The sequence below is a fragment of the Corvus hawaiiensis genome, chromosome 19, assembly GCF_020740725.1.
Source record: "Corvus hawaiiensis isolate bCorHaw1 chromosome 19, bCorHaw1.pri.cur, whole genome shotgun sequence".
NCBI lineage: Eukaryota > Metazoa > Chordata > Aves > Passeriformes > Corvidae > Corvus > Corvus hawaiiensis.
In genome coordinates this window covers 9,732,382-9,759,078 of record NC_063231.1, presented here as the reverse complement: position 1 = coordinate 9,759,078, position 26,697 = coordinate 9,732,382, and the positions used below count along the sequence as shown (strand labels likewise).

Here is a 26,697-nt window from a genome sequence, read left to right as displayed (position 1 = left end):
GGAGACTGTAGCCCGTGCTGTAAAGCTCTGAGGTAACTCTGTAGCTGTTAGGCACTCACTGATGCAATTTTCCACTTTCTCTGCCAGAGCACACAAATGTCATTCCCTTCAGAAAGGCAAGGGGTTGTAATAATGCCTGAGAGGTAAAAGGCTAAGTAGGAATTTGGTTTTTTGGCACGTGAATTAAAATATTGTCAGACTGTCAAACAGCTTATCAAGATGCTTTGGAGAAAATCAGGATACAACACAGACACTACTGGGGGTTTTTTGTTTGGTTTTGGCTTGATATAGTTAAGGCTGAACAGAGACCAATATTAGATCTAAAAAGGAGAAAAAAAGTGGTGGAGCCACTGGTTAATTACAGTTTATAAGCTATTTGAAAATTCACCCCATAACACACTTCTAATTATATCTTCTGCTGGTGTGTTATTAAATATCATTTAGAATTTACCACCTCCCTTCCATTTGACTTCCCCATCATATTTGTTTAAGTGCATTTCTCTGTGCCAAGACATTGGGGTGAAAACAACCTTTTGGAGTTTCCTTTAACCTGTTATTTCCCAAACAATGGAATAGATGCTGATGGGCTCCAGGTCCTATAATCAAGGCAAAATGATGGAAAGGCATGATTTGGATGAGAGCCAAGAAATGAAGTGACAGATCTGCAGAAAGAGAGACTTAATATCTTGGATAATCCTGTAGAAAAACTGTTAATAGCTATTTAATTCTTTCCATGCACCAATTTTAGGCTCCTCTGATGAATTAAAGCAATTTGGTTTTTTCTGTCCAACAGTTACCCCGATGGTGCTGACTGGTTTACAAAATGTGTACTAAGTCATGGCCCTGTTTTGCTTGATTCCCCTGATCAAAGGAAGGACCAAGCTTTTCCAAACCTCAAGGCTTTTCTCCCATGTGGATTGATGTACTTCTCCTCTTGTTCATCATCACTGTTTTTTATAACTGCATGTATACATGAAACAATGTTAGATCTCCCATTTTCACCAGTCAGATTTCTCTGCACAGGCTAAATCTCCACTGGTTGTGCTCACAAGGATCTGCCAGAGTGCCTGGGAGCTGGGGAAGGGCAGGGAGTCAAAGGTGACTGAGACAAGGCTGAATAGAGATGGCTGAGGAAGTTGGGACAGATTGGTTCTGTGGCAGAATCACTCTTGTCTATTTGATTTAGCAGTAAAAGGCAGATTTTATATTGTGTTTGTGCCTCTACAGCCCCATGGTGGTTTCTGTCCAAGTGACCAAAGGGAAGGACTGCTGTCAGCCTGAGGTGCTGCAGAAATTCCTGTTGGTCATCCCAGGGCTACAGCATGATCTCACCAGGTGTTAATGGTTACAGCATCACACAGGGCATCACTTGCATTCAAACTCCTCCAAAAATTGCTGGTCGTCCCTACTGATGCTCTTCATCTTTACTGATGGTGGAGGTGCAAGAACTGTAGCCAGAATTGCTTGTTGTGAGATGCTTGAACCCCCTTGAAAAATGTTGAGGTTGCTGCAGTTGGAGCACAGTTTGCTGCCAGGAGTGAGAACAGCGAGCGATGAGAGGATGGCAAGACAAGGATCATAGATTTTTGTGTTTGGCCCCTGAAGAAGGAGTTACTTTAACTCAAGTTAGGATTCTGCTTGACACCCCATGGTGTATAAAAAACCAGTCCTCTCATCAGTACAACCCTCAGCACAGCAAGCAGTACCTGCCCCAAATACTGGGTCAACAGAAACCCTTCCCCTGTTCAGTAGGAATGTGCTGAACTGAACGATGGTTTTGCATTTGGCTGCTTAGAGCAGAGGAGGGGCAGGCTGTGCTTTATTCTGGGAGCTGTAATCAGTTTATCCCTTAGTGCAGCAGAGGATGTGGTGTTGGGTTTTGCCTGTGATGTGGAAAATTCTGCATGCAGTCCAGTAACATGTAAACTGTGCAATTTAATTGTATTTATTATTGCTGAAAGCTATTGATGTGGTAGCCTATTGCTGAAATGCTGGGTAACTGATACTTTTAGCTATGGGTATTAATTTTCAAAAAAATACATTAAAATATCCCTTTAGTGGTTAAACAGCTTTTTCTTTCAAAGTTGTGTTGTTTCACAAAGATTCTTGGTGTTTCAAATGCCATCTGGATCCAATAATAGATCTCAACTGGGAAGGAACTCTTGTATTGCAGCAAACTTACACGCTCAAGAGCCGTAGGAAGTCCCATCCCTGCAGGATCCATAACGCAGTCAACATCTTTCCTCCTCTGAAAAATGCATGGCAGTGCTGCTCCTTTGTAATGTGAGAGGCCACTGCTGAGCAGTACAAGGCACCTGCTCCTTCCTAGGGCTGAGTGCGCTTTCTTCCAGAGTATTTCTGCCAGTTACAGGAAAGCAAAAGAGCACTTGGAACCAAACAGTGTTTTGAAAGATCCATTTCCTTCTGCAGTAACTCTTCTTAAATATACATATGAATGGTTGTCTTGAATAACGTAAATGCTTATCCAAAAGAAAAGGAATTGCTGAGATGTCTGTGATGTAATCATAGATCTGAATTAAAATCTGACTCCTGCAGCAAGCTGATATGTGCTGCACTTGTGCCCTGAGACACAGTCTGGTATGTGACCGGAAAAGAGAAAAAGGTTTAAACTTTGCTGCTGGCTCAGTATTTCCCTTTAAGCCTAGAATGAGAAAAAAATATAGAAAGGGCTACAAGATAGATGGAAAGAAATTGATTTTGTGTTTTTCTTGTGTTCGTGGTGACTGTGGTTGCTGGCTGCTGCTCCAGCTTCTCCTAGATTTCTTTTATGGCTTTTAAAGTAGCTTCACATAAAGCATAAATTGTATGAGGTTGTCTAAAAGTTTTCTTCTGCATTGCAGCTCTTAAACCAGAGTTCACAGCAATGTCTACAAAGGCAGCCAATAGCTCCAGATGAGCTGCCCTCAGAGAGCAGCTGGAGCAGAGTCCATTCCCTGCAGAGTGTGGGAGCATTGGCCCAATTCGGTGTCACACATGAATCACAGAGCCAGGGCTGCAACTGCAGGCTCCAGAGCCTGAGTGGACTCTGATTTCTCCCAAGATCCATATGTTCAGCTGAGTGTTTTGGAATTGTTTTCCAGGGTTCAAAGATTTTTTTTTTTTCTCGTTTCTCTTCCACACCCCTCTGGCTACTCAGCCTGGTGGGTATGAGAAACAGTCACTGAACCGTATTGCTCTCGTAACTAGAGGGCCAGTCCAGCACTTTAATTAGAGAATCTCATTTTCTTAATTATGGAAGAAACTCAGAAGCTGTAGTAATAGGGAAAAAATTCAATATCATTTTTTTAACTTGTACTCCTATTATTTTTCTGTGTTAAAATTGAGGCTGAGGTTTATGCCCTGGTTATTTGTGTATGTGATGTTGTCTACAGAAAGAAATGTATTTCAATCTCTTCACCTTCTTTTCCTTCTCAATTTTGTCATGTTATCTTTCAGCTTTTTATTGTTGCTACACTTGAATATTTTCTTTGACCCACCTGGTTTTATAAAAGGGAGCTTTTTAGTCTGGTAAAACCATGTGACCTTTAAAGCACTGTATTGGGGGGAAGAAATATCTGTATTTAAACATGAAAAAATGAGATGTTCTAGTATTTCAAGAAGTTGTAGCTTTGCAAAATACAAATAAATGCTGCTTTTTTACCTTCTGCATAGGGCTTGAAATGTGGGTTTGTGCTTTCATGTGCCTCAAAACAGAATTGGGTGCTATGAGCCATGTGATTGCTCTTCTGCCACTGCATCTCTTGCGTGAAGATTCTCTGATTTTTAAGTGGAAAATGTTGAAGTGATTGTGAAATCTCTAATTTTTCCTAGATCCTGCTAGATCCACAGTTGAGGGAGGTTTTATCCTGTAGTGTTTTCAGCAGCACTGGATGCAATCCCATTAGGATGAATGTACCACGGAAGGAAGTTTCAAGACAATAAAATTCTGTTTTCAGATGTTGCCTCATTCTGAGGTTGCCTTTATTGCAGTTTTTATTAAGGTCTGTTGTTATGGAGCCCGAGTCACCTTTCCTAAGCAGAGACCAGTATCTGTATGACAAGCAGAGAAAGAAGGAGAATTCCAGTAAAACAGAAACAAACTCCTTCTGAAGTCCCTGATCCTTTTCAGTATGAGCTGTTTGGTTACATGGAACTTTAGGCTGCACAGGCTGTTTAGCAGCTGGGTTTCTTTTCCTTTTGGATTCACCTGCACCAAGCTTGAGATCCCTGTCAAAATGAGATGATGTTGATTTTTCTATCTCTGTCCTTGCAGTCAGCTGCACTTCATTTTTAAGTAGCACTGGTCATTCAGTAGCATTAGCTACATTTATTTCATGACCCATTAGATAAGTTCATTGGGACATACACAAATAATATTATAGTCAGAGATGGGCTTGGGTTGGAAGGGAACTTAAAGATCTTCCTGTTTCACCTTCAGGACACCTTCTATTAAACCAGGTTTATCCAAGCCCCATCCAACCTGGCCTTGGACCCTTCCAGGGATGAGGAATCCACAACCTCCTTGGGCAACAGAAAAGTTGCATTTGTGAATAACAATTCTATTAAACCATATTAATTTGGCAGAAAAATAAAACCACTTCAGACGTAATTGAATACTGATGGAATAACTTGTTTTCTGTTCCAGGGTGTCCCAGAAGATTTGTTGTTTTTTTATGAACACCTCCAGAAGGGTGGTGAAGTGTTTCGTGTGAACCGCTGCCTCCTGCTCTACCGGTACCATCCCCAGGCTGCGACTCACTCCGTCCTAGAGTAAGCTGTGGTTTCTAGGAGAATTTAAAAGTTGGGTTTGTCTTGGAGCATAGGCAGCAAAGATGGTGAAATTGTATTGGGGTATTTAATTAGGACTTTTAATATGTAACATGCAAGGGTTTCATTCTCATGGTTTTTGCCATATGAACCATAATGTAAAAAATATTTTTAAAATGTTAAGGCTTAATTTCAAAACCAACTGCCTCAATATTTAAAAAGTAAACAGAAACTTGTAATACCAACAAAAATGGTCTTTTGAAAAAAAAAAAACCAACCAGACCAAAACCAAACCTTTAATCTGATAATGTGCTCCCTTTACATATATTATTTTCTTATTTTAAAGGGTCTAAACCATCTAAATCAGATAATGAGGTTTGAAAAATCCCTGAGGATGTTTAGGAGTAATTATCTCAGGTGCTTCCTTGTAAGGTGCCTTTGTTGCCTGCTGCCTTTCCAGGGCTGCTCAGCCCCTAAAGGAGGTGTTGAATTGCTGATTCCTCTACATGCTGCAAGCTGAGCCAAAGTTGTTCCTTTCTTTTAGGTATTGACATGAAAAAAAAATTATATGGGTTTTACTGTCCTTTAGGAATCCCATGCCAGAATCACAGTGGTAATGAAATAAACTGTTTTCTTACTCATTAATGATGTAAGTACATTTTTCAGACAGTCCTGTTTTTATGGCTTTGTAGAACTGACCAGTAAATCTGAATATCCCTGTGTACATTTTAGTTGTCCATCCCTGTATTATTGCATATATAATGTATATAGTGTATATAGTGTAAAATAAATAAGTCCCATAAATAGTACACCTATGGTTAATGTCACTACAAATCTTTATAAATACATGTGTATGTGCGTATCTATACAAAATCATTTAGCTATGAAAAGGTCATTCAAGCAAATAGTACATCTGATTTTGATTTTGTAAACAAGCACGAAATATATTATTTTCCTTTTTATTCATGTTTAAATGTAAGGATTTTTTTTTTCCCCCCCTCTTTTACTGTGTGATCCTTTTGGCAGTTAGTGACCAACTTTTCAGCCACGCATTATGGGATGCTAAGAACTCTTGGAAGCCTTTTGCTCCGATCTGTGGGAAAGCATCTAATTCTTGGAAATTAATTTGTTTTGAATTTACTGCAAGCTGTTGCTTATTCAGATCTCCAAGGTTGTGTGGCACAAGCACCCTGAATTACAGCATCCTGGGGGAATGTGGAAATGCTGTGAGCTGTTTCAGATGTGCAGGGTGGATGTCCAAATTGGCGCCTTTCTTGTCTCATTCTAAGAAATCAGGCGAGCTGCTCTTCCTCTTGGCTTCCTGCTGGTGCTGCTGGGGATGATATTTGGTGTGACTTTCCAAACACGAGGTTGTGCAACAGCTCTTTGTCCTGCCTCATTCCCTTGTTTGTTGCCCAGGTCGTGAAGGGCTGCCCAGTGTTTGTGTCTGGAGACCGAGGTGCGCGTTGAGCAAAAAGAGATTAATGGACTCACAAAGGTTTAAGTTTATAATTTAAATTGGGTCTTGCCTAATTTGCTTCTTGGTCATTCCACCTTATTTAATGCATCTTCTGGCTTTTCTAGAAGGCTTTTGCTTTATGGTGTGTTTTATTGAGCAGTTCTCTGTGGTGTTTTGCTTTTTGCCATTGGCCTGTGTCATTTTCTAATTTTGAGTTAGCCTAGACCTGGATTTGGAAGTAATAACTCATCAGCCAAATTAATATCTTGTCTGAGATCAAAATGGTGTTTGTAGGAAAGTTGGTTATTTTTTTTTAACACTTTATGCCTAGTTTCAGTCTTAAAAACCATAGCAGGACATTTTTATACACAGGTACATCATTCATTCTTTTCAGCAAAGCCAACAGTCTCTCGTAGCCTGTGATGGTTTCAGTTTATGTGGGTGTCTTTCAGAACCATTCAGGGGGAAAGAAGCCTCACTGCATTTTCAGACTTTGTAAAATATATGTAAAACTGCTTGGGAAGTGACATTTGGTTCTTTTTTTTTCCAGTTAGTATGTATAATTGTAAACATTCATGTGCTTTAGGTCATTTCCTATGATTAGTATCCTTCTGGAACAAATATCTAGAGTTGAGAATATCTGTGAAGCAGGAAACTAAATCTTATGTGCATTCTCCCTTACCCTGGAGGCATCAGTCTGCATTATTAAATGTTTTGGGTGCGTGACAGAATCTGCATGAAGTTCAGTGCCTATATTTAGATTTCATTAGGTGCATGCAGAAATATGCATGTTCTCATTGTCATTTCATCCAAAGTCTGTGGATACCTGCTGGATTTTGAGAAAGTTCTCTTCAGCTAGGAATTCACACACGAAATCCTACCTAGCATATCTCTTGGATCTAAATCACTTTGTTTGGTGTCATATCCTAGGGCTGTGTGTACTCAGTGCTGCACAGCCACGTTATGTTGATGTGAGACCATATCAGAGCTGGCTTTAGAGTGAGAAGTACTGGAGTAACAAAGCCTGATGTATAATAAAAACATTTTAAAGTTCATAGATTTTCTCTTGCCCAGGGGGAGAGAAAGGAACTGTGTATACAACAATACCTCACTGTGAGATGAAAGTGAGCTTGGAGTGAGGTGAGCAGTAAAACATTGCACTTGTCTTTAGGTAGTGCTGCTCATGAAGACAGGTGGTTGGGGCATGCAGCTAATCCTTGGAGCAGTTTACAAGTTTTTAGTCAAGACAAATTTAATATACTTGGAAAATAAGGTTTGTACCTCCTGTCCAAGATTCAGGCAATTCCCTTTTACACAGAAAAAGTGAAGTGCACCTTCAAGGCTTCAGTAATTTCGGATCCCCTGTGCTCAGAACAAGTATGATATTGGTCTGCAGGAATAACCAGAATTCCATAATCTATTGAAACCATCTGGTTTCAGGCACTGGAAGCTTCCAGTGTCATCTGAGCGAAGAGGAACAGGCGCTTAGTGTGAAACACACATTTGGCTGTTGCAGAGGTGCTCTGAGGCTGGGTCTCGTATCTGTGGTGAGCACAGGAATGCCTCCTTCATTTCCTGCAAGAACATACACGGCCAAAAATAGGCAGGGGAGAGGAATAGCGTAACATATTCCTGTAGAGCTGAAATAAAGATGAGGTCAACTGCATTTTTATCTTCTACGCTTGCATTTGGCACTTCAATTAAACATGGAAACTAATGACCTCATTAGATTCTTGAAAAGTAAATGCCATTAACATTGATAGTCTCTGTCTCTCTTAATAAGCCTTTCATGAAAAATAGGCCACAATGCAAACCATGCCTCAGCTAATGACCCGTGACCTGAAGATGAACTCGGACATTAATAGAACCTATTAACAGTGTAAATGTAATAACTCAGTATAGTCCAGCATTTAATAAGTTCACATGAAGTTCAACAGAACAACAACGGCAAAAGAAATCAGTTTATTCACCAGTATGGCCAAGGTTCAAACAGGATTTATTTCTGAATTTCCTGTGGATGGTAAGGGCCTTGAATTCTGCATGCAGCACTAGCTGTAGGGGATCTGTTTTTTCAGCTCTCACTGCGATTATGAAGTTCTCTGTTCCTCCATCTCTGCTTTATCGATCAGGTGAGGTTGCCCTATCACACAGAACTGTCTTGTGCTGCCATCAATAAAAAGGCCCTGGAAGAGGCCGTTCACTTGGGCAGCTCCTCTTCCCGCTTGGCGTTACCTGAGCACTGTGCAGGGCCAGCACAGAGAGGAGAGGTCAGATTTATGGATCTATAGTGTTTCTGTGGATGGCAATCGATGCCTAAAATTCCAGTACTGTTCAGGATATTGGGCTTGTATTTCTGCATTTCTCAAGTACTTGTACATCTGTCTTTGCTCTGTGGATTCACTTATGTGGCCTCACTGGGGGACGGAGGGGAAAGGCAGTGCAGCAATATGGCGAGGTTTGACTGAGCTCAGACATTAAATCATATTGCTTTTATTGTCACATTATCTTTCATTTCAAAATAGGAGTAGAGCAGATGTTTCTTGACTCCTGTATTCAGTCAGTGGGTCACCACACATTTTTAACAGAGCTCCATTGTTGCATTGCTTGGGTGGATGGTCTGGTAATAACTACTTGGGGCTGAGGAGCACACGGCGTACTCATTCTCACCCTTTGCATGAATACCCTCATTTCACTCCTGCAGGATTTTAGGTCCTCTTCTTCCTCCCAGGCTCCGTAACTGATGAGCATTGAGGGGCCACGGCAAGTGAGATCTTAGGAAAATTATGCAAGCCTCAAAAATTAACGCTTCAAGTGGAAATACTTCTAACATTTCTTTTACAAAGTTGTGACAACGAAACAAAAGAAATGGGGAAAAGAATGTATTTCAAGACTTAGGGTCAAGAAAGAATGTTAGGATATGGGAACTAATTTGTACAGTGAGAAGAATTTTGTCCCACCTTCTGGCTGAGGAAGAGCTTGTGAACTGAATACAGGCTTGGGAATGGTACTAAAGGCTACTGCAAATTGCTTACTCTAATCTTTTCTGAGATGGGTAGGAAAAGCAGTCTTGATTTGGGGTGATGCAGAGTAATAATACCTGCTAGGTTTTGCTGGTGGCTGTAAGTATGTAATAATGCATAATCTGAAAATAGCTGTGAGAATCACCTCTGAGTAGTGGTTTGTACAACTTCTAGATCGTTTCAAGCGTTTTCTTTAATTACCCTTTGCACGTTGCTACAGCTCCTGTCTGGTGCACCTGCACTGGCTCGTAAAGGATGGGAAAATGGCATTCCCTTATCCCTCGAGGCAGGAATCCCAGTTATCTGTTCTGGAAACATCAAAAAATGTGGCAAATTAGGTGAACCGGAAACCTGGAGGGAATAACCGAAACTCTCCCCTTTGACACCTGTAAGCTCCCTTTTGCTTCAGCGTGTGGGATTGTTTGTGCTGAGGGAGTTCTCACAAGGATGAAGTCTGTGAGTGTCACTCTAAAAGCTCAGTCAAAATTCTCCCCTCAGTTCTGTATTGATCTGATATCTCAGCTTGCACTGTTAAAAGTATTTCAGGGTTAATTCAAGACTTTAAAGTGTTTGATACAACTTGATTTTTTCATTGGAAACACACAATATGGGGATGTGAGCTTCAGAGCTTTTCTGTGGGCATTGCCATAAGAATGCCTCATAGTGATGCAAGCAAAAAATCACAACTGCTGAGTGTATTGGCTTCATTTTTACATCCCACAGTAGGCATTTAAGAAAGTTTTTTATTGGTGTTAAATGAAGCTGTCTGACAATATTCTCATGGTAGAACAACAATCCAATTAATTTGGAGTTGAATACCTTTCATACCCTTTTATTTCGGAGTGCAGTTCTCTTACATGCTTTCCCTGCTTGCTTTTTCCAGGATAACATTCAAAGGTGAGACGAGTCAGTAAATCTGCTTCAGTCTGAAATCTTCATGGGTGATTAACAACACTGAGATTTGTGCTGATTGAATTTTACCTCAATAGGCACTCCTGCGGCACAGAGGCTCCCATGACCCAGGCAGCAACCACAAACTGTTCGGAAGAACCAATACTGCTGTGCTGGGACATCCATCTCCATGACAATTAGAAACATCTTCTCTAAGCCTGGAGGTAGATTGCAGTGTTTGCACTGCACCTAGAAATTAGTTAGAAGTTCTTTTCATGCCTTGTAAGGCTGCCTGGTTTTTTACTTTAGCTTTCTTAATGTTGCAAACTCAAGTGGAAAAGAAACTTGGCGGTGTCACTCAAGCCAACAGAACAGATTCTGAAGTTCCTTTGGAATGTAATACGGTGTTATCCTTCTGAGGTCACATTTCAAAGGAAAATCACTTTTAAAACCTTTCCATTTATGTGCAAAGCAATAATCTTCCTTTTTAGAAGCACACAGAAGCTCTAAAATTTCTAGTAAAGTGATCCTGGAAAAATACTTGACTTTCATACTTTATTCCTTTAACTTTCCTTCTGGGACTACAGTGTGCTCTAATGAACATGGAAAAAGGCAAGTGTCAAAGGATGCCAGCAGCAGTTAAAGCTCTGCAGCAGGAATGCATCTTGTGGTTGCATTAGAAGAGATTTTTGATCAAATCCAAGAATTTCTTTTCTCCATTAGTTGAAACGCTGGTGCAGAGCCGTCATCCTTGAAACTGTGGGGAAATTTTATATGGGATGGCCGTTGTGCTTGGGTCCATTTATTTGTGCATGAAGTCCTTTCCAGGTCATCATGCCAGGGTCAGCAATGAAGTGCTAAGCAGGATCTGGCTGTACTGAAGTGAAGCGGGGTCACTGGAGCTGAGGAGCAATCCCAGCAAGAGTCCTTGTGCCTCGGTCCTATAAGGGCTGCGTGGTCTTCAGGACATGACTCAGGGCTGTGAAGGAAGATGCAAATAAGCAAATGGAAAACCCTCTTTGAAGATATGCCTTAAATAAGGAGACACAACGAGGTGTCCCTCAGAATTGCCTGTGAAAGCATGTTACAGCTCAAGGTGCCCTGGTCAGGAGATGTAGGTTAGCAAGATTCATTTGTCAAATTGAGGAAATCAGTTTATTTTATCTAGGACACTGTTTAATAAGTCTGAGGTGGATTCCTGGTTAATGAATACTAAATGAACACTGGAAATAAACCGGGTGATTTTAACAGCAGGCAGTTTTCTTTAATCCATGATAAATTACGTAGACTTAAGTATTACATTATAGGGTAGAACATACACACTCAAACATGAAAAAAAGCTGTAATAGTCCAAGTAGATCTGCCAGTTGGGAGAAATGGACCATGAACAAACTGCTTTCCTTGACATTGTTTTCTCTTTCTGAGAACCTGTCTTGAACCTGTTGAAGATGTCAGCAGATCTTCAGTATCTAAGTCTGTTGGATGGCCCCTTGCTGCTGGTTCCAGAGCCGTGGGATCTGTCATTTGGTATTAGTGTCACCCTTGTTTTCCTCAACCACTTGGCTTAATTACGTTGTAGAACTTACCCCAAAGATGAAGACTTACAGGTGTAATTGCAAACAGACATCTGCCAATTTGGTTTTCTTTTTCCTGAAGAATGTTTTTAAAAATGTTATGAAGCATACCGGTTTTTAGAAGAAAAAGTCCACTGCTTTTTGTTTCTAGAAATGCAGTTTCTTACGGAAGTTGCCTTCAAATAAAGGGACAGTCACATTTGTGTCATTGCTGAATAATCCTTTGGAACTTTTGCAGTTAAATCTCTCTTACTTGGTCTGACATGTGCAGGTTGGTCAGTGTGAATTGTGTAACAGCGTGGTTTGTGTGGGACTCTGCAGCTCAGTGATTGTTGCTGGAGGCTGTCGCTGATTCAGGGCTTTGGCACCCAAATACCACAAAATAAATGCATTTATGCTGTAGCACTGGGTGCTGCTAGGGGTAAGCTAAATTTGTGAGATTCCAGCTTCATGTCAGCCAAGGTGAACGATGACATGGTAGGATGAACTGGAGGAGGTTAGCTTGGGTTTAGGACAAGCTTTGTGTCACTGCAGGGTTCTAGAGCAGTCCACAGGTGAGTACAGGAGTGGGAAGGGTTGAATTTCATTATCACAGCTGCAGCTTTTCACATTCCTGTGATCTGGGAGGGTTCTTGAAAATACAAATTGTGTAGCTGCTGCTTCCTATCTATCTGAATGGTTTTTTGTCTGAGAACTTCCACAGAATTTCTTTTCCACGTTTCCCTCAGAAATTTCCAGTATAATGTTTTGATGTGATTTTTTTTTTCCTATTATGTGAATCCCTTTGGTCAGGTTTACATGTAGGTGAGTGTGTACATATGCATACAGGTAGATAATAGTGCTAAAAGTTTTAGAAGTCAAAATCTGCCCTGTTTCTAACTCTCCAGGGAAACCATCTGGAATCACCGAGTCAGGTTTCTTGAGGACAGAGTCCTGAGCTCCTGGACATCGTTCACCATTTGGAATGCTGGCAAGCAAGGCAAGAAGCTCTACAGAAGCTTGTCACCAGCTAATCGGAAAAAGGTGAGCTGGAAAGTAACATTTGTACAAACCCAGTTCTTCTTCATATGCCCCCTTGATTCTTCTAATCTAATGCAGCAGAATTCTCATACAATATTTTATCCCCAAAGTTGATGTTGATAATTAACATAAATTGGGGAAATTCTCAATATTCTGAGCGATGTATTTCTTGTTTTAAAATGCCATGATACTTTGTTTAGAGCTTATGGTGGGTATGGAGAGCAAGAAATGCACCATGTTGCTGCCTGCTGGTAGCTAAGTATAGGTGAGACACAGCTGTAGTAGCCAGGTACTCAGGGTGAGTAGAGTTACTCTTTGTTGGGGTTGTATAATACTGAACTGCCTTGTCCAGGATCATCCATATGTGGATAATATTTGCCCAGTTCCAAAGTGGATACTGGACAAGTTCCTGGTCACTGTGACTCCCTTTGCAAAGCTCGATTGCCCAAAAAAAGGGTGTGGTGTGGGCTGAGTGGGTGAGTAGAAGCTGCTGGACAGGACTGTCCCATCTACAGTCAGCTGAAAATGCTTGTATTTCTCAGGACAGATTTGCCCAAGAGTCTAAATACCTTATTTTTATGGCATTTTCTCGTGTGCAATAACTCTATATTAGATAAAGGCTTTAGGGCTAATGTCAAATGGCTGTTTCTTATAAAGAGCCACAGAACATTCATTTTATTGCTGAATATGTTTTTGTTTTCTTAAGAATATGGATGGAAAGACAAAATGACAAATATGTATATAAACCTGATTAATGTTGTGGCCCTCAGACCACACACATAAAAAAAATAGAAGACATTTGTATACACATAGTTAAAATTACTGAATAGGCATGGGAGACACTCAGACAGTAAATGTACAGAGCAAAAATGGAACTGAATTTCCTGCTTGGTACTCCAATGCCATCCCTCAGTCATTGCCATCACATGGCAGTGGGTGAGCTGTATGAAAAGATGTTAAATGCTACGTGTCTCCAATCAGTTGTTTCATTCAGAGAGGACAGACCTGTCCATTAAATATGATTTTATCTTGGTCATGCAGTGCAGTGTGCACAAGATTTTGGGGGGTTGATGAAAATATTCTCTTTCATTACTATTTGCTGAGCACCTTTTGAATTTCACTGAGTGGCTACAGCCACTGGGCTGACACTCAGCAGCCATTGTACTTCTCTCTCTGCAAAATTAGGAAAATGAGAAATAAGTTCCAAGGGAAGAGATGGCAGCTTGTCTGGTAGATTTTTGAGATGTTACAGAAAAAAATAGACCGTGTTGGGTTTTCTGGTGCTGTCTCACCATCTCAGGTGTTGGGATTTTGTTTGGTTTTGTTTTCTAGCTTTTTTTGTACCAAGCCAAAATGGAGATTGGTGCTCAGACAGAGCCTCTCCCAAGCTCTGGAGTACATCTGCCACCTCCTCCTGCAGGTGGAGAACACCCCGTTCAACACAGGGTGACAACTTAAAGACGTCACAGAAGAGGGGATAAAAAATGCAAGAGAAAAATAATATTGTTGTGGTTTTGGCACTTTCCTGCCCAAGACGCCAGGCCCAGCTCCTTTCCTGGGGAACGAGCTCCGTGCCCCGCACACGAGCCCCGGAGTGGTTCCAATTAGCGGGATCCTGGCGCTCCTCCCCCTGACCTTTCCTTAACGTTTGCTTTGGCACTGCTCAGGCTGGGATGCTGTTTTGCTTCTGTCAAGGTTACAATTGCACATATTCCAGCAGGGTTTGGTTGGATATTGGAGTTCTGCACCGAGCATTAACCCCTGAGTTACTGGCTGCTGTAGCAGACACGTTCAGCAAACCCACATGCCAGATGCAATTTCATGAGCCAAGTGTGGCTCAGTTTGCACATGTGCTGCAGAAAACTGCTGCTAAAACGCAGGCACAGTGATCCTTAACACCCTAGGCAGAGCAATCAAACCATCCCCTCAGTCTGACAGGTTATCTGAAGGATTCAGGGGCTTTCTCAGCAGCAAACGAAGATAAATACCTTCAGAAAAGGACTTGTGTCATCCTAAGTGAGAGTAGAGGCTTTGGGGTAGCTGATTTCTGATTAAATTAGTGTTCTCTGTAGTGATTAAAGCACTTGTTCTATGGGTCTGTTCAGGCTCATTATGATTGCCACTGTAACTTCCTGGCTTTTCCAAAAGTGAGATCCCAAGTCTGTCCACCTCAGCCAGTACTGAAGCTTAAATGATATCCCTGTGTTTCATATCAGTCACTGGCAAAAGGCTGCAGAAGTAGGGAACAGATCTCACTTCTGCAGGAGCTATTCAAAGGATTATGCTGCTGCAGTTTCAGCAAATAAATTCATATAATTTGCAGTAACTCGTGGCAGTTTTCATTTTATTCCAAGTGAATAACAGTAAAAGGACAGTAGAGAAACTCCGTATTATACTTTTCCTCTAAGATCCTTCAGGTATTTTGTGACTAATCTGCAACTCTTGCCAAAGACTCTAAAATCCCATATGAACAAAGGTTGTAAATAGTTGTTGCTTCATCCTTCCCAGTCCTGAAAACAATAAAATGCTTTTCCTGTCTCACCCTTTAAAGACCAACTTAACAAGATTGAAGCTTTCATATATTTTTAATTATGAGAGCACCAGAGATTTAGTATGTTTGAATCTGCAAGTGGAATCTTGTGTTGTCCTGTAAATAAATGGAGGCCCTGAGATATGAATTCATCAATTATGCAAATTAGACACCTTTCAAGCACAATTCCAAAAGCCCCTTAAGGGCAGAAGATGATGCATTACATCAATATAATTACCATTTCTTCCTCTTGAAGGTCCAGTTGTGTAAAAGTGTGATCTTAAAAGGTCCAATGGCCTTTGCAGTGCCGGTGACATTGCCAAAATTAGCTGTATAATTTAACTAAGATTTAACTAAGTTTATGTATGCTTTATTTGTTAATTTATTATAACAATTATATCGATATATTATTTCATTCTATATTATATAATAATCATAATGACAATTATAATTATTTTTATATATAAAAATCTATTAAAGTATAAAACCATCTAAAATTAAGTTTAGAGAGCTATATTCTGTCTAGACTTAATTTTAGTTGGTTTTATACTTTAAGTCAGTTTAGACTCCTGAAAATTTTACTTGTGCTCTGTTTGACTGCACTGTTTTATTGAGATGCAGAATTTCATCAAATGTCCTGAGACTGACTTTGGCTGGACTGTGGAGTCACAGCAGGGTTGTTTTCTCAGTTGGCACTAAGTACCTGTAGAAAATTTGGGACACATACTCCTAGGATACTCCTAGGATTAATAATGACACCCCACCCCCCAAAAAAAAGACCTACTACATACAGCTTGTATTATTTTGTAATTTTGAAAAAAACACCTGGACTCTACTAAATCCTCAAGTAGAGAATTAATTAATTTGAACTGTCAGGCTTAGGGTGTGTAAGAAAACATCTTTTTCAAAAAAAGAATGCTTTTAGTATTTTCAGAACCTGGCAAACAAAGCAATTGCATTTCTTATGCTGACAAGGTCTTTGTGGGATGTTTGAAAAGTCCAGCTCTGCCCTGTGCCAAAGAGCATTGTTTCTTAGGAAACAAAATTCAGGCAATTCTAGGAAGCAGCAGTCTGGCTGTGTTCATACTCACTAACAAATTGTTGCTTTAGTCTGTTTGGAAAACAGTGTGAATGTGACTTATGGTTATGTTAAAAGAGAAAAGGACACCTCAGCAATTCTCCCTTTTCCTTCAGCCATCTGTATGGTGAATATTAAAATGATGTTTTGTCTCCAAAGGATTCAGGCAAAAATCCAAGGCTCAGTATTTTTGCTAAACAGCAACACACGAAAAAAATGATTCCACTGGTAGGTTTTTTTATGAATTAATTACCATGATCTCAGTATTCTTAGGGAAATTCTGCTTCCTGGCTGTCCCCTTCTTGATTCACACTGCTGACAGTGGTTCAGTATTAGCATTTCTGCAAGAATGAAGTCAAACAGACCTTTTTTTGTTTAAAACACATCCGTTGTGTCTATAGTTTGCAGCTGAAGATGGAAACCAAATGTTTTTGGGATGCTCCATGTGCCTGGAGGGTTTCTGAGCTGTCTTGTCTGCTCTTTTATTCTCCATCAAGCTTTAGCTAAAAGGAGAACTTCAGCATTAACATTTTGTGTCATTTCCGATGGCTGAAAATAGTGTTCCAGTGGCTCATGGAAAAGCAGGGGCAAGGACCAAACAAGCATCAGCTCATTAGTGGCCTGGAAGCAGTGCTTGTACACAGCCCAGGCCATGCCATCCCTCTAGAACAACCTTGTCTGGTGGTGACAAACAGAGAAAGTATTTTGAAGGCCCTTTTTCCTGGCTCATCAACTGTTTAAAATCATCCACTGCTTTCCCTTCGCCTTTTTCCAAGTCACCAAACCTTGTGTTGCAGCTCTGGTCCTTCAGCCCACTCCCAGAACTGAGGAATGGTTAAGTTTTGTAGCATTTTAACCACTCCAGAAGTATGTGAGTGGTACTATCAGAGCCTGGAGTGGGGACGTGGAAAGCGAAGAGACAGGAATAAAGGGAAGGATATTACACCCACTTTGACAGTGGAATGGCAAAGTGAACGCAAGTTAAAAGCCTCCAGGACAAGGAGAGAGATGAAATTTGAAAGTTTCAGTTAAATCCAGGTATAAAACACCCTAAAATGGCGTGGGGTAAACAGAGGCTTCATTTTGGACTGTAGTGAATGCTTCAAGGCCAGGAAAACTCCCTGCTCTTTCCATTTGGGAGGAAGTGGTTTTTGCAAGCTCTGTTCTGTCAGCACAGAGCTGTGCACACCCAGAACAGGCCTGGCATGACTCTGTTCCACTCTGTAGGGATGAGATTCTGGCAGCAAGGTCCCACCCTGTTACCTATGAAGGCAGGTGTATGTTGTTCATAATAAGGGGAATGTTTTATGCCCAGTGTTTAGCAGCTTATTTTGCATGTTGGATTCTGGTATTAAAATCCTCCAGTGACTTTGTTATGGATATGTGGAAAAGGGGGAAGCTACTGCTATTTTCAGTGGAATGGTGTCTAAATGGAATAATGAAATGCATGCTTGGGATTTAAAGATATCCACAGCTTCTGTCCTGGCTCTAATGCTAAAGAGGTGAAATAAAAGCAGCTCCTGATACAGAAAATCACTCAGATTGTGACTGATGGTTCCATGTCGTGGCAGAAGCTGTTTATGCCTCTGTGTGTCTCTTGTTCTGTTTGCCATTGGCTGTATCTATTTAAACTTGCATTGTAATGCTTTCAGATACTTTGTTTTGACATGAATGGCCAGAATTGATTTTGCTTTTGCAGAGATGTATATTAACATGCTTCTGAGGCTTTCTACAAGTTTCAATGGAGGAATTATAAATAGAAGAATTAACAGGGTCACTGGAAGTTTAAAACAGATGGGGATTGCACGAGATGTGGAGGGAATGCAGCAGGGAAGACCTGCTCCCATAGGATTTTGTAGAGTTTGCAGGTTGTCTCTTTGAAGGTGGCTCTGACAGGACCAGTTGATGTAACGGGGAGGGAGAAGCCACAGTGTGCAGGTGACCATTTATTGAAGGAGTTCTCCAGTTTTCTGTCAGTTCTACTCAGTTATTCACTCTCCCATGTAAAACTTGCCTCTCGTGCCCTTCCAGCTCCAACAGACCTTGAGAAGGTGCTGTGATGTTGTAACATGTTGTTGCTTTCTGTAAATGGTTGTTACACACCTAAACCAAACCACAGGTGAAAAGAAGATGGGGGAATAAAATCCTGTGCAGATCATTCACCATAAAAGGACATTGTTAAGCTGGTGAAATCTTTCAGTTTTTCCATTATGAAATCTGAGTGGAATGGGAAGTGTGAGGAAACATTCTCTGCAGTAGCCAGCAAGTCACACAGGAAACAAACAACAAATTGTGTAATCATAGCAGGGCTGAAGCAGGCAGGTAGTCCCAGCTGCACCCCAAGGCACTCTTGTGTCATTCCTGGTCCTTCAGTGACTTCCTAGGCTGTCCACTGGAGGAGGATCTGCTGCCCATTAATCTCCTTTTCCCCAGGGAGGTCTGATAGCCTGGCCCTGCAGAGCCCCTGTGTTTATTAGGAAGAGCCAGCCAGAGAAGGGCTTTTATCTTTCTCAAACGTGTCTTCCCCTAGCATAGATTGTTTCAGAGTAAATATCTTATCTTTTGAGCTATGTAAACTTTCTCTTACCAGGGAGAAGGCGACTTCTCCTTTTTCCCTTACACCACTGTTAATGGAAGTTGCAATCCATATTTATAAAAATGACTTTCAGTAGTTCCATAGCTTGCCTACAGCAGATCCCCAGCTGTCTCCTCCAGTTCTGAGCTGAGAGAATTAGCAGTGTTTTCTCCTTTGGAAATTTTGTAAATGTGCAGATATTTATACAAGTGATGTTCAAAACAAAAACACTTAATAATTTATATATTTTAGTAACACTGAAGTGTGAGCTGAGGACTCAGTGGTGTCAGAGATATTGCCAAAGAGTCATTTTGCTAAAAGGAAAAGAAAAAAAAAAAGGCAAATTGAGACTCCTTTATGGCTTTATAATTCATGGTTGCTTACAGGGAGACAGGAGTTCATGTGTGGATAGATGTTCTTCATAAAAGCTACAAGAAAGAACCCCATTAATGCAGGAAAATAAATAGGTGTCTCTGGGTTTTTCCTGATAGTGTATAAAGTAAATAACTCACATAAGCCTGATGCCCTGACTTCTCCTTATAGGATAAACAACTGTGCCTAAGTCCTGTATTTAGACTCCAGACATAGCTTTGCTTTAATTGGAAAATAGTGTGTGTCAGAAAAATAGTTGACTTACATTTTGGCCACCCACATGGTGTGCAGCCTGGCAGAAAAATTGCCCATTCAAGTCTGACCTGTTTTCTACTACTGTAAATATCAGATCTAAGCTGCCTGAATCCACTGAGAATTATACAGGGAAATACCTCAGTGATAACAAAAAAGGGTTTGAGTCCTTTCCAGCTTCCAAGGGAAATTTATCACAGACTCACCTGTGTTATTTTTTTCATGGAGGGGTTTTGGGGGCGGGGGGGTGTTCTGGGGGCTGGGGAGTCACTGTGGAAAAGGCAGAGTTCTCTACACCCCGAAATTTGAGTGATGGCCCAGGGTGAGAGGGAGTATTGGAATTCATGGCAGTTCAGTGATACAAGAATTGTCTTTGGAGAGAGACTGTTTGGAGAGTGACAGGACAAGGAGAAATGGTTTTAAACTGACAGAGATTGAGATTGGATATTAGGAAGAAATTGGTTCATGTTGAGAAGTCCAGGCAGCAGTCAGGGGGTTCTGTTAACTGTATTGTAACACACTGAGGGTGAACAGCAATACTTTCCAGCACATTTCTTGCAGCTGAATTCTCAGTTCCTGACAGCAAAGTGTAAATAGAATTTCACTTTACCTTGTGTCATAAGTTTTGGTGTTCTGTTTTGGTTTTTATTATCTGTAAGAGCATAAGCATCTTCAAAAATAGCTTCAGTTATTGGAAGGTAAGTTAACATATTGGACTGTGTTTGTTCCTAGAGCTCTGTTGGGCTGACATTGAAGGCATATCCTGCTAAGTATTGTTTATTATGATCACAGCTTATAGGACAGTAAAACACAGGTGGTAGAACTGAGATTTGCTGAATATTGGAGAATTTTAAAGGTGGTTAGCACAGAATGAAGAGATTACAACTGGGGAACTTCTGTTCCCACAGTGACTTCTACTTGATTCCCTTCATGTACACACATATTTATATATACTCATACATGGATGTGTGTATGTACACATCCACACCATCTGATTTTTCAGCTACAATAAAGCATTGCTGTGGGCATGGAAATAGGGCCAGGGATGTAAAGTGTATTAACCTGTGAAGGAGCTCCTGTGTGTGTTACTGTCCAACCCAGCTGCACCAGCCACAAACACCTTGTACAATGCCCAGGACCTTCCTGAATCCCCTGCTTCCTTTCTCTTTCCATTCCAATGCTGACACAGGGTTAAAGTCCTTAGTGCAATCCCTGCATCAGGATCATCCAGAGCAAAGGTCTGGCTCTGCCCCCGATGTTGTTCCTCACTCACACAGCCCCACTGTGGAAATTTCATGCTTCCTTAATGTTCTGTCCTTCCTTTGGTGTCTGTTTTCAAGCAACCTCTTCTCCAGGTCTGAATGCCTCCCTCTAAGGGGTTCCAAGGACTGTCCCTGCCCAGCCCCTCCAGTTCATCAGCTCATTTCCCACATGGGTTTGGACGCTGGTGGTTCGCAGCCTTATTTGCAGTCCCTTGATACTTTTGTTTGCATTCTCTTGCCATTGATGTTTAATGAAGGAAGTGATATTATGGTATTAGAAAAACAGTGTTTCCCTCTACACAAACAGAATGAGGTCACTTTAGGTAAAAGAAAAACCGTCTTAATCACAGGAAGAAAATGTGTGAGAGCGATTTTAGACACGGAAAGCGAGCCAGCCTTTTCAGCCTTCTCTAACTTAATAAATTAATAAGCAGCTGTTTGGCTTTTCAGATTTTCTCAGCAGTAAGTGTTGTTAATCAATTTTTAATGGAGCAATTAAAAAGATATGAAAGCTGCAATCCAGCTTTCACCAGAATAATTGATTTCTGTACGACCTTATCTATCTCAACTGTTCTGCTTCAGCATAAGAGCTCCATGTAGATGATATGAATAGATCCAATGGAAGTCAGAGGAAAACATAGCCATGTTTATTTTAAAAAGTCTTCCAAAATGTTCCTGGCAACTTAGTGGCTCAAAAATAAGGCCACTGTGTATTTTAGATGGCAGGCATTTATTCTGCCTATTTATGAGGAATGCAAATAAAAACCCATCTGAAACATCTGGCACCTAGGGCTGCAAATAATGCTTTCATAACTCTGGTAAGAATAAGCAAAATGAAGCAGTAATTTGTGTTTGAACACCAGATCTGCTGAACTTTTCAGTCAAAAAATACAAGTCCACAACCATAGGAATTCCCAAACTTGGTGAGCTGTGCCCTGGCATTGAGGCAGATATTGCAGTGCCCCCAAAGCAGCACCACTGTCCTGGGGTGTCTGGGGGTACATTCCATGCTTGGGGTGGACAGGAGGAGAGAGGTTTTTATTACATCTCATCTTGGGTTTTAGTGGAAGTGCCAAAACAAGGAGGCTGGTCTCTGGGGTTTAGTTTACTCCCTGAGGATGGGGTTGGTGGTGTTCCCTTCTGCAGTGACTGAGATCACCTGTGCTCATGTACACAGTGTGCTCATAGACAGCTGCAGAATTTTCCCAACTCCTTAAGATACATCCAGAAAGGATTTAATAAATAAAGTGTTTAAGCTCCACAGGAGGCCCAGGGTGCTTTGCCCTATTCCTGTGTCCATTCCCATGCCTGCAGCATTGCTACAGAGATACATTACAGGTGAAATGCTGCTATTGAAACATTCTGCTTCTGTTTTCCAGGTAAGTGCATTTTGTGATGTTGATGAAAAGAAAATAACAAAAGGATTCTACACGTATGAGGAATCTGAGGTGAGTTATAAGCACTCTTGCATTCTTTATTGTGATCTAGAAGTGTCCTGGGGAATGTGACGAAGGAATTTGTCACTGATCTTGTCTGTTATGTAACAGCTCATTTTGGTAAAGAGGCCGTGACAGAAGATTGGCGGGCTGGGAATGGACACTGGAATGCAAACTGGAGCCAGGACTGTCAGCTTCACACTCAGTGAAGTCAGTTTAGAAAGACAAAAATACATATTCTGAAAGGATTCTGATGATGGGGTAAAACATAGTCTTCACTGACAGGTTCGTCTTCTAAGTGGGAGTAGAATTTGGTTTATGGTGGATAAAGGGAAGGAACCCTCAAAATTAAAAGATTTCCAGCAAGTTATCTGGAGAAGTCCCAGCTGAGCATAAGCCATTTCACAGTTCCCACCAGGAGGGAAAGATCCTCCTCTGTCTCTGCTCTTGTGCCTGCTCTGATGCTCTCTGATGGCACAGGAACTGATGCAGCTCACTAAAATGGCAAAAAATTAACCAAAAAAAGAAGGAACATAGTTTGTTATGGGACAGGCTATTGAAGCTGCTTACCTTGCATCGTATCAAAGAGAAAATTGTTTGAGAAAGGGCTGGAAGTAGAACTTGGAGGTGAGGAGGAAGCAGTGGAGCTGTGAGAACTGCTCCTTTCAGCAGCAGAAAGCTGCAAATTCAGATTTGGTGTAACTTCGCACAATTGCACTGAAATGTGACAGGCACTGAAACAACGGGCAGAGAATGAGCAAGGTCTGTTTAGCATCAGGGCTCAACATATTTTTTCCCCTTTTAAGAGTTTAGCAGCTCCTAAAACCAAGCTAGCAAGTAACCTGTGTGCTTCTGTACCCCTTCTTTCTGCAGGAGAGACCAAAACCAAAAATTCCCGTGTGTCACTTCAGGGACGCGTCTCCGCCCTTCGTGATCTGTGTGAAGCTGGTGAGTTCCACCTTTGGCTTTATCTGCAGGAGCAGCGTTTGCTCCCTAGCAAAATGAGTTTCTATTTACAGTAAGTGGCTTTTCCCAGAAGCTTTTGCTATGCAGTTGAATGGCCTTTTTAATCAAACTGATTGTGCAGTGTATTTGGGGGATTTAAATCAGCAGTATTGGGTAGAATTAAGAATAAGAAAAGGTCCAACTTCTGTAAAGGAGCTGGATCTGTTGTACTTCCTTGCCCAATACCAAATATACCCCAATGAGCACATGCACTCAGCCTCCTTTGGGCCCAGTATTTTGCAGCCCCATGTATGGCAAAGGCTTTGTTTATTAGATCAGGCCTTAAACAAAATGGCTTTTGGCCCTGCCAGTTCTGAAGCATCTTCTGTGCCTGACTGTGGTAACTTATTCCAAATGGTTTAACTGCCCTGATAATATATAATTAGAAGATGATAACCAGCAGTTTTTTTGCTGTTATAACACAGAAGCTTTAAAATAGCAAATACACTGCAGTGGTGAACATTCATAAAAAACCCCTCTGACAGCAACTAAAACCTTTAGCTCCCCACAACACTGCCATTCTAACGCTGTGCTGGATCTCCTCAGAGATGGATTAGCTGAGTCTCCTCTCCTCTGGTACTGCCTGCTTTTAACTTGGCACTCCCAACCTCATGATCAGCTCTGAGCTCATAACTCTGGGTTGTAAAGCCAGGCTCAAAGTGCCTCGGGGCATTATCGTGTACTGTTGGTTGATAAACTCTTGGATCAGCAAGTACTATTACAACTAATTTAATTTTTCATACTGCATATAATGGTGGGTGGAAGTCCCCAGACAAAACATCTGTGCAACCTGTTCTAAAGCACATTTAATCTGAGAAGCCCTTACAATGAGACTATTATACAACATCTTGTCTGCAAACTCTGGTCTCTGACTTCAGTTGGGATTTCAGTCTATTTTTCCCCTCATGGCCACTGAGCATTTTCTGCTTGCTTATTCTTTACCAACCTAAGTTCCTCACCATTTTCTGAAGAAGGAAGTGTGCTTTAAGGGCCTTTAATTGGCTTTTATTTTGCTGTTCATGGTAGGGGATTATTTTTCCTTTTGATACAGACAAAACCTGCATGTTTCTATGCAGCTCTGAGAGGGTGATTTTGGAGATTAGATGTTTATTAAGTGGGTTGTTTACAAGAAGTGACTCTGTTGGCCATGTACTTGGAGCAGCATTGGCTCATTTATTTTTTCAGGCAGTTCCTCTCTTGTGAGCACTGGCATGGCTTTGGTACAAGAGCAAATCCTTCTGGAAGAAGCAGGCATCCTCTGATCTTTGCTCAGTTTGCATTTTACAATGGCTTCACAGACAGCTGGAGCTGGAATTCTGCTCTGTGTGTGAGTTTTTGCTGAAGAGAATGCAAGTGTGGCTTTAGCTGGTCAGAGCAGCGTGGCCCTGCAGGGCCACTTCACCCAAGGGTTTGTGCTCCGTGTTTGCTCTCACTTAGAGGTAAAAGCAAAATGCTCAGAAGTGCTGCATTGTGCCCTGGCTTGGCTTGGATTCCAATGGCTGGAAATGAAAGGGATTTTTATTTTTCTGTCACAGCAATTAAAGTAGCTTGATTGTATAAAGTTTTTAGAAAATATGTGGTTAGATCTCTTATTGTACAGCCCTGCCTGGTTTTTCCTGTGCTCTGGGAATGAAAGATTTGTCTTTAACTCTCCCACTTAATTCAGCATCTGGTCTCTCATGTATTTTTTTAAGCCCTCTATAAAGCCAGGTTACTTTTTCCAACTCCTTCAATTCCAGTTTCAGTGGGACTCCATTTCTCTAACTTGCCATCCTAAACATTCACAGTTAACACCTCACTCTTACTGTTCTGGGCCAACCACACAAACACGAGCAACCGCTTTATCCCCCACCTGTGGTGTTGCCAGTTTTAATTTTTGGGGGTTTTTTTGTGACATTCCTTAAGATCAGTAGAATTAAGGATTCCAGGAAGACCCCAGTGCTCAGGAATGCTGAAGTTGCCCTGTTTTCTTAATGACATCACTGACATCCATTTTCTATCTCTGTCTGCGTTAGCAAACAGAAGAGCAGAGCTGGGCTGAGCAGCCCTTGTGTGCTCCAGAGCAGCACAGCAGATTTGAGGAGTTGTCTGATACCCCCCCATACTAATTTGAACACCAACTTTTTGACATACCCTTAATTTTTGAATAGAAACCTTCCTGAGTCTGGTTTATTTGTTTAGTTCTGCGAATGGGACTTTCTTCTGTGGCCTAAAGAACCAATAACCCAAACCTGTTACAACCTGAAATGAGTTTGATCTCATTTTCTTGTTCTTCCTTTGCAGGATTTGACAGGTGGAGCCTTTGAAACAAACCTGGACGTGCTGAATCTGAAGGAAGGGATGGATTATTATCACTTTAACTGAACCAAGGTGAGGCAATGCTACTGAAGTGTGCTGCTCTCTGTGTATCTGGGTGCAGGAAGACCGAACTCTTCAGGGGTTTAGAATTTTTTAGTCATTTGTGCTTCATTAATTTACTCTTTGGGCTGAGTAATCCCTTTGTAAGGGAGGTCATAGGTACACCACGGGTAATGCTGTGTGCTCAGTTTTACTGTTGCACATCACTCAGTTTGACTGGGAGCTTGTATTTCTAATTTAAACACCCACCAAACACAGGCCCTCAGGTTACCAGAAGCCTCAGCCATGCCTCAGGCAAAGCCTGAAGCACTGCAAGTGTACAGAGTTTTCTGTCACACACTGCTTGGAGCCCTCAGCCCCCTCCCTGCTCCCAGCACATTCCCTGCTCCCAGAGCAGTTGCTGGTGTGTGCCAGGGCTCTGCAGAGAGCCAGGGCTGGTTCCAAGGGAGCATCCTCAGCTTTGGGGCTGTGTGAGCAGCACAGCTGTGTCTGCGACAGCACCTGGCAGCCAGGCGAGGCCATGTGCAGCTCCTCACCATTTCCACTGCACCTTCTCCCATTGGAACACTCAGGCTGTGCCAGCACAGCTTGTGCTGTTCTTGCAGCAGGGACCTCTAGGTGTAACTTTACAACCCCAAAAGCTCTCAAGAATGTTCTAGAAAGTTCCCTGTGAGTGGCAGCAGAGCAGCACAGGGGCTGTGGGTGCAGGAGCATTTCCTCCTGGGGTGGGTGCAGCACATGGCCAAGGCTGGCTGCTGCTCAGAACCACTTGATCAACAGTCAGTGAAGAACCCTGAGCTCCACTAATTCCAGCTGCCAGTCCAGCTTGCAAGAATCCTTAAGAAGTATTGAATAATCCCATTTATAGTCACTTTCTTCAAAAACAGAACCTGAGCCAGGCAGGTTGGAGCTTTGGAAGTGAACACCTGCAGTTTGCAGCAGATACTTCACAGGGAAATTGGCTTGGTTTTAGCTTCTCTGCCTGAATTTAACCTTCCTTTCAAATTTGTAGAGATGTGTCTAAATACACACACAGCCACTGTTCCAAGCGTTGGGACAGTGGGACTTAATTACAGCCATAAAATAACTGTAATTACA

The 26,697-nt window shown here is 41.6% G+C and overlaps 1 protein-coding gene across 8 annotated transcripts in view; it reads left to right on the top strand.

Moving 5' to 3' along the window:
* The window catches only part of B3GNTL1 (UDP-GlcNAc:betaGal beta-1,3-N-acetylglucosaminyltransferase like 1), a 106,916-nt gene that overhangs the window by 75,560 nt on the left and 4,659 nt on the right, over window positions 1-26,697 (top strand). For 7 of the 8 annotated variants that reach the window (XM_048323372.1, XM_048323375.1, XM_048323371.1 and 4 more), the window contains 5 exons: window positions 4,646-4,770; window positions 12,599-12,734; window positions 22,180-22,248; window positions 23,110-23,184; window positions 25,525-25,611. In XM_048323372.1, coding sequence (XP_048179329.1) covers window positions 4,646-4,770; window positions 12,599-12,734; window positions 22,180-22,248; window positions 23,110-23,184; window positions 25,525-25,605 — 486 coding nt within the window. In that variant the 3' untranslated portion in view covers window positions 25,606-25,611. The remainder of the gene's footprint in view (window positions 1-4,645; window positions 4,771-12,598; window positions 12,735-22,179; window positions 22,249-23,109; window positions 23,185-25,524; window positions 25,612-26,697) is intronic. The other variant, XM_048323374.1, reaches the window with a different exon arrangement.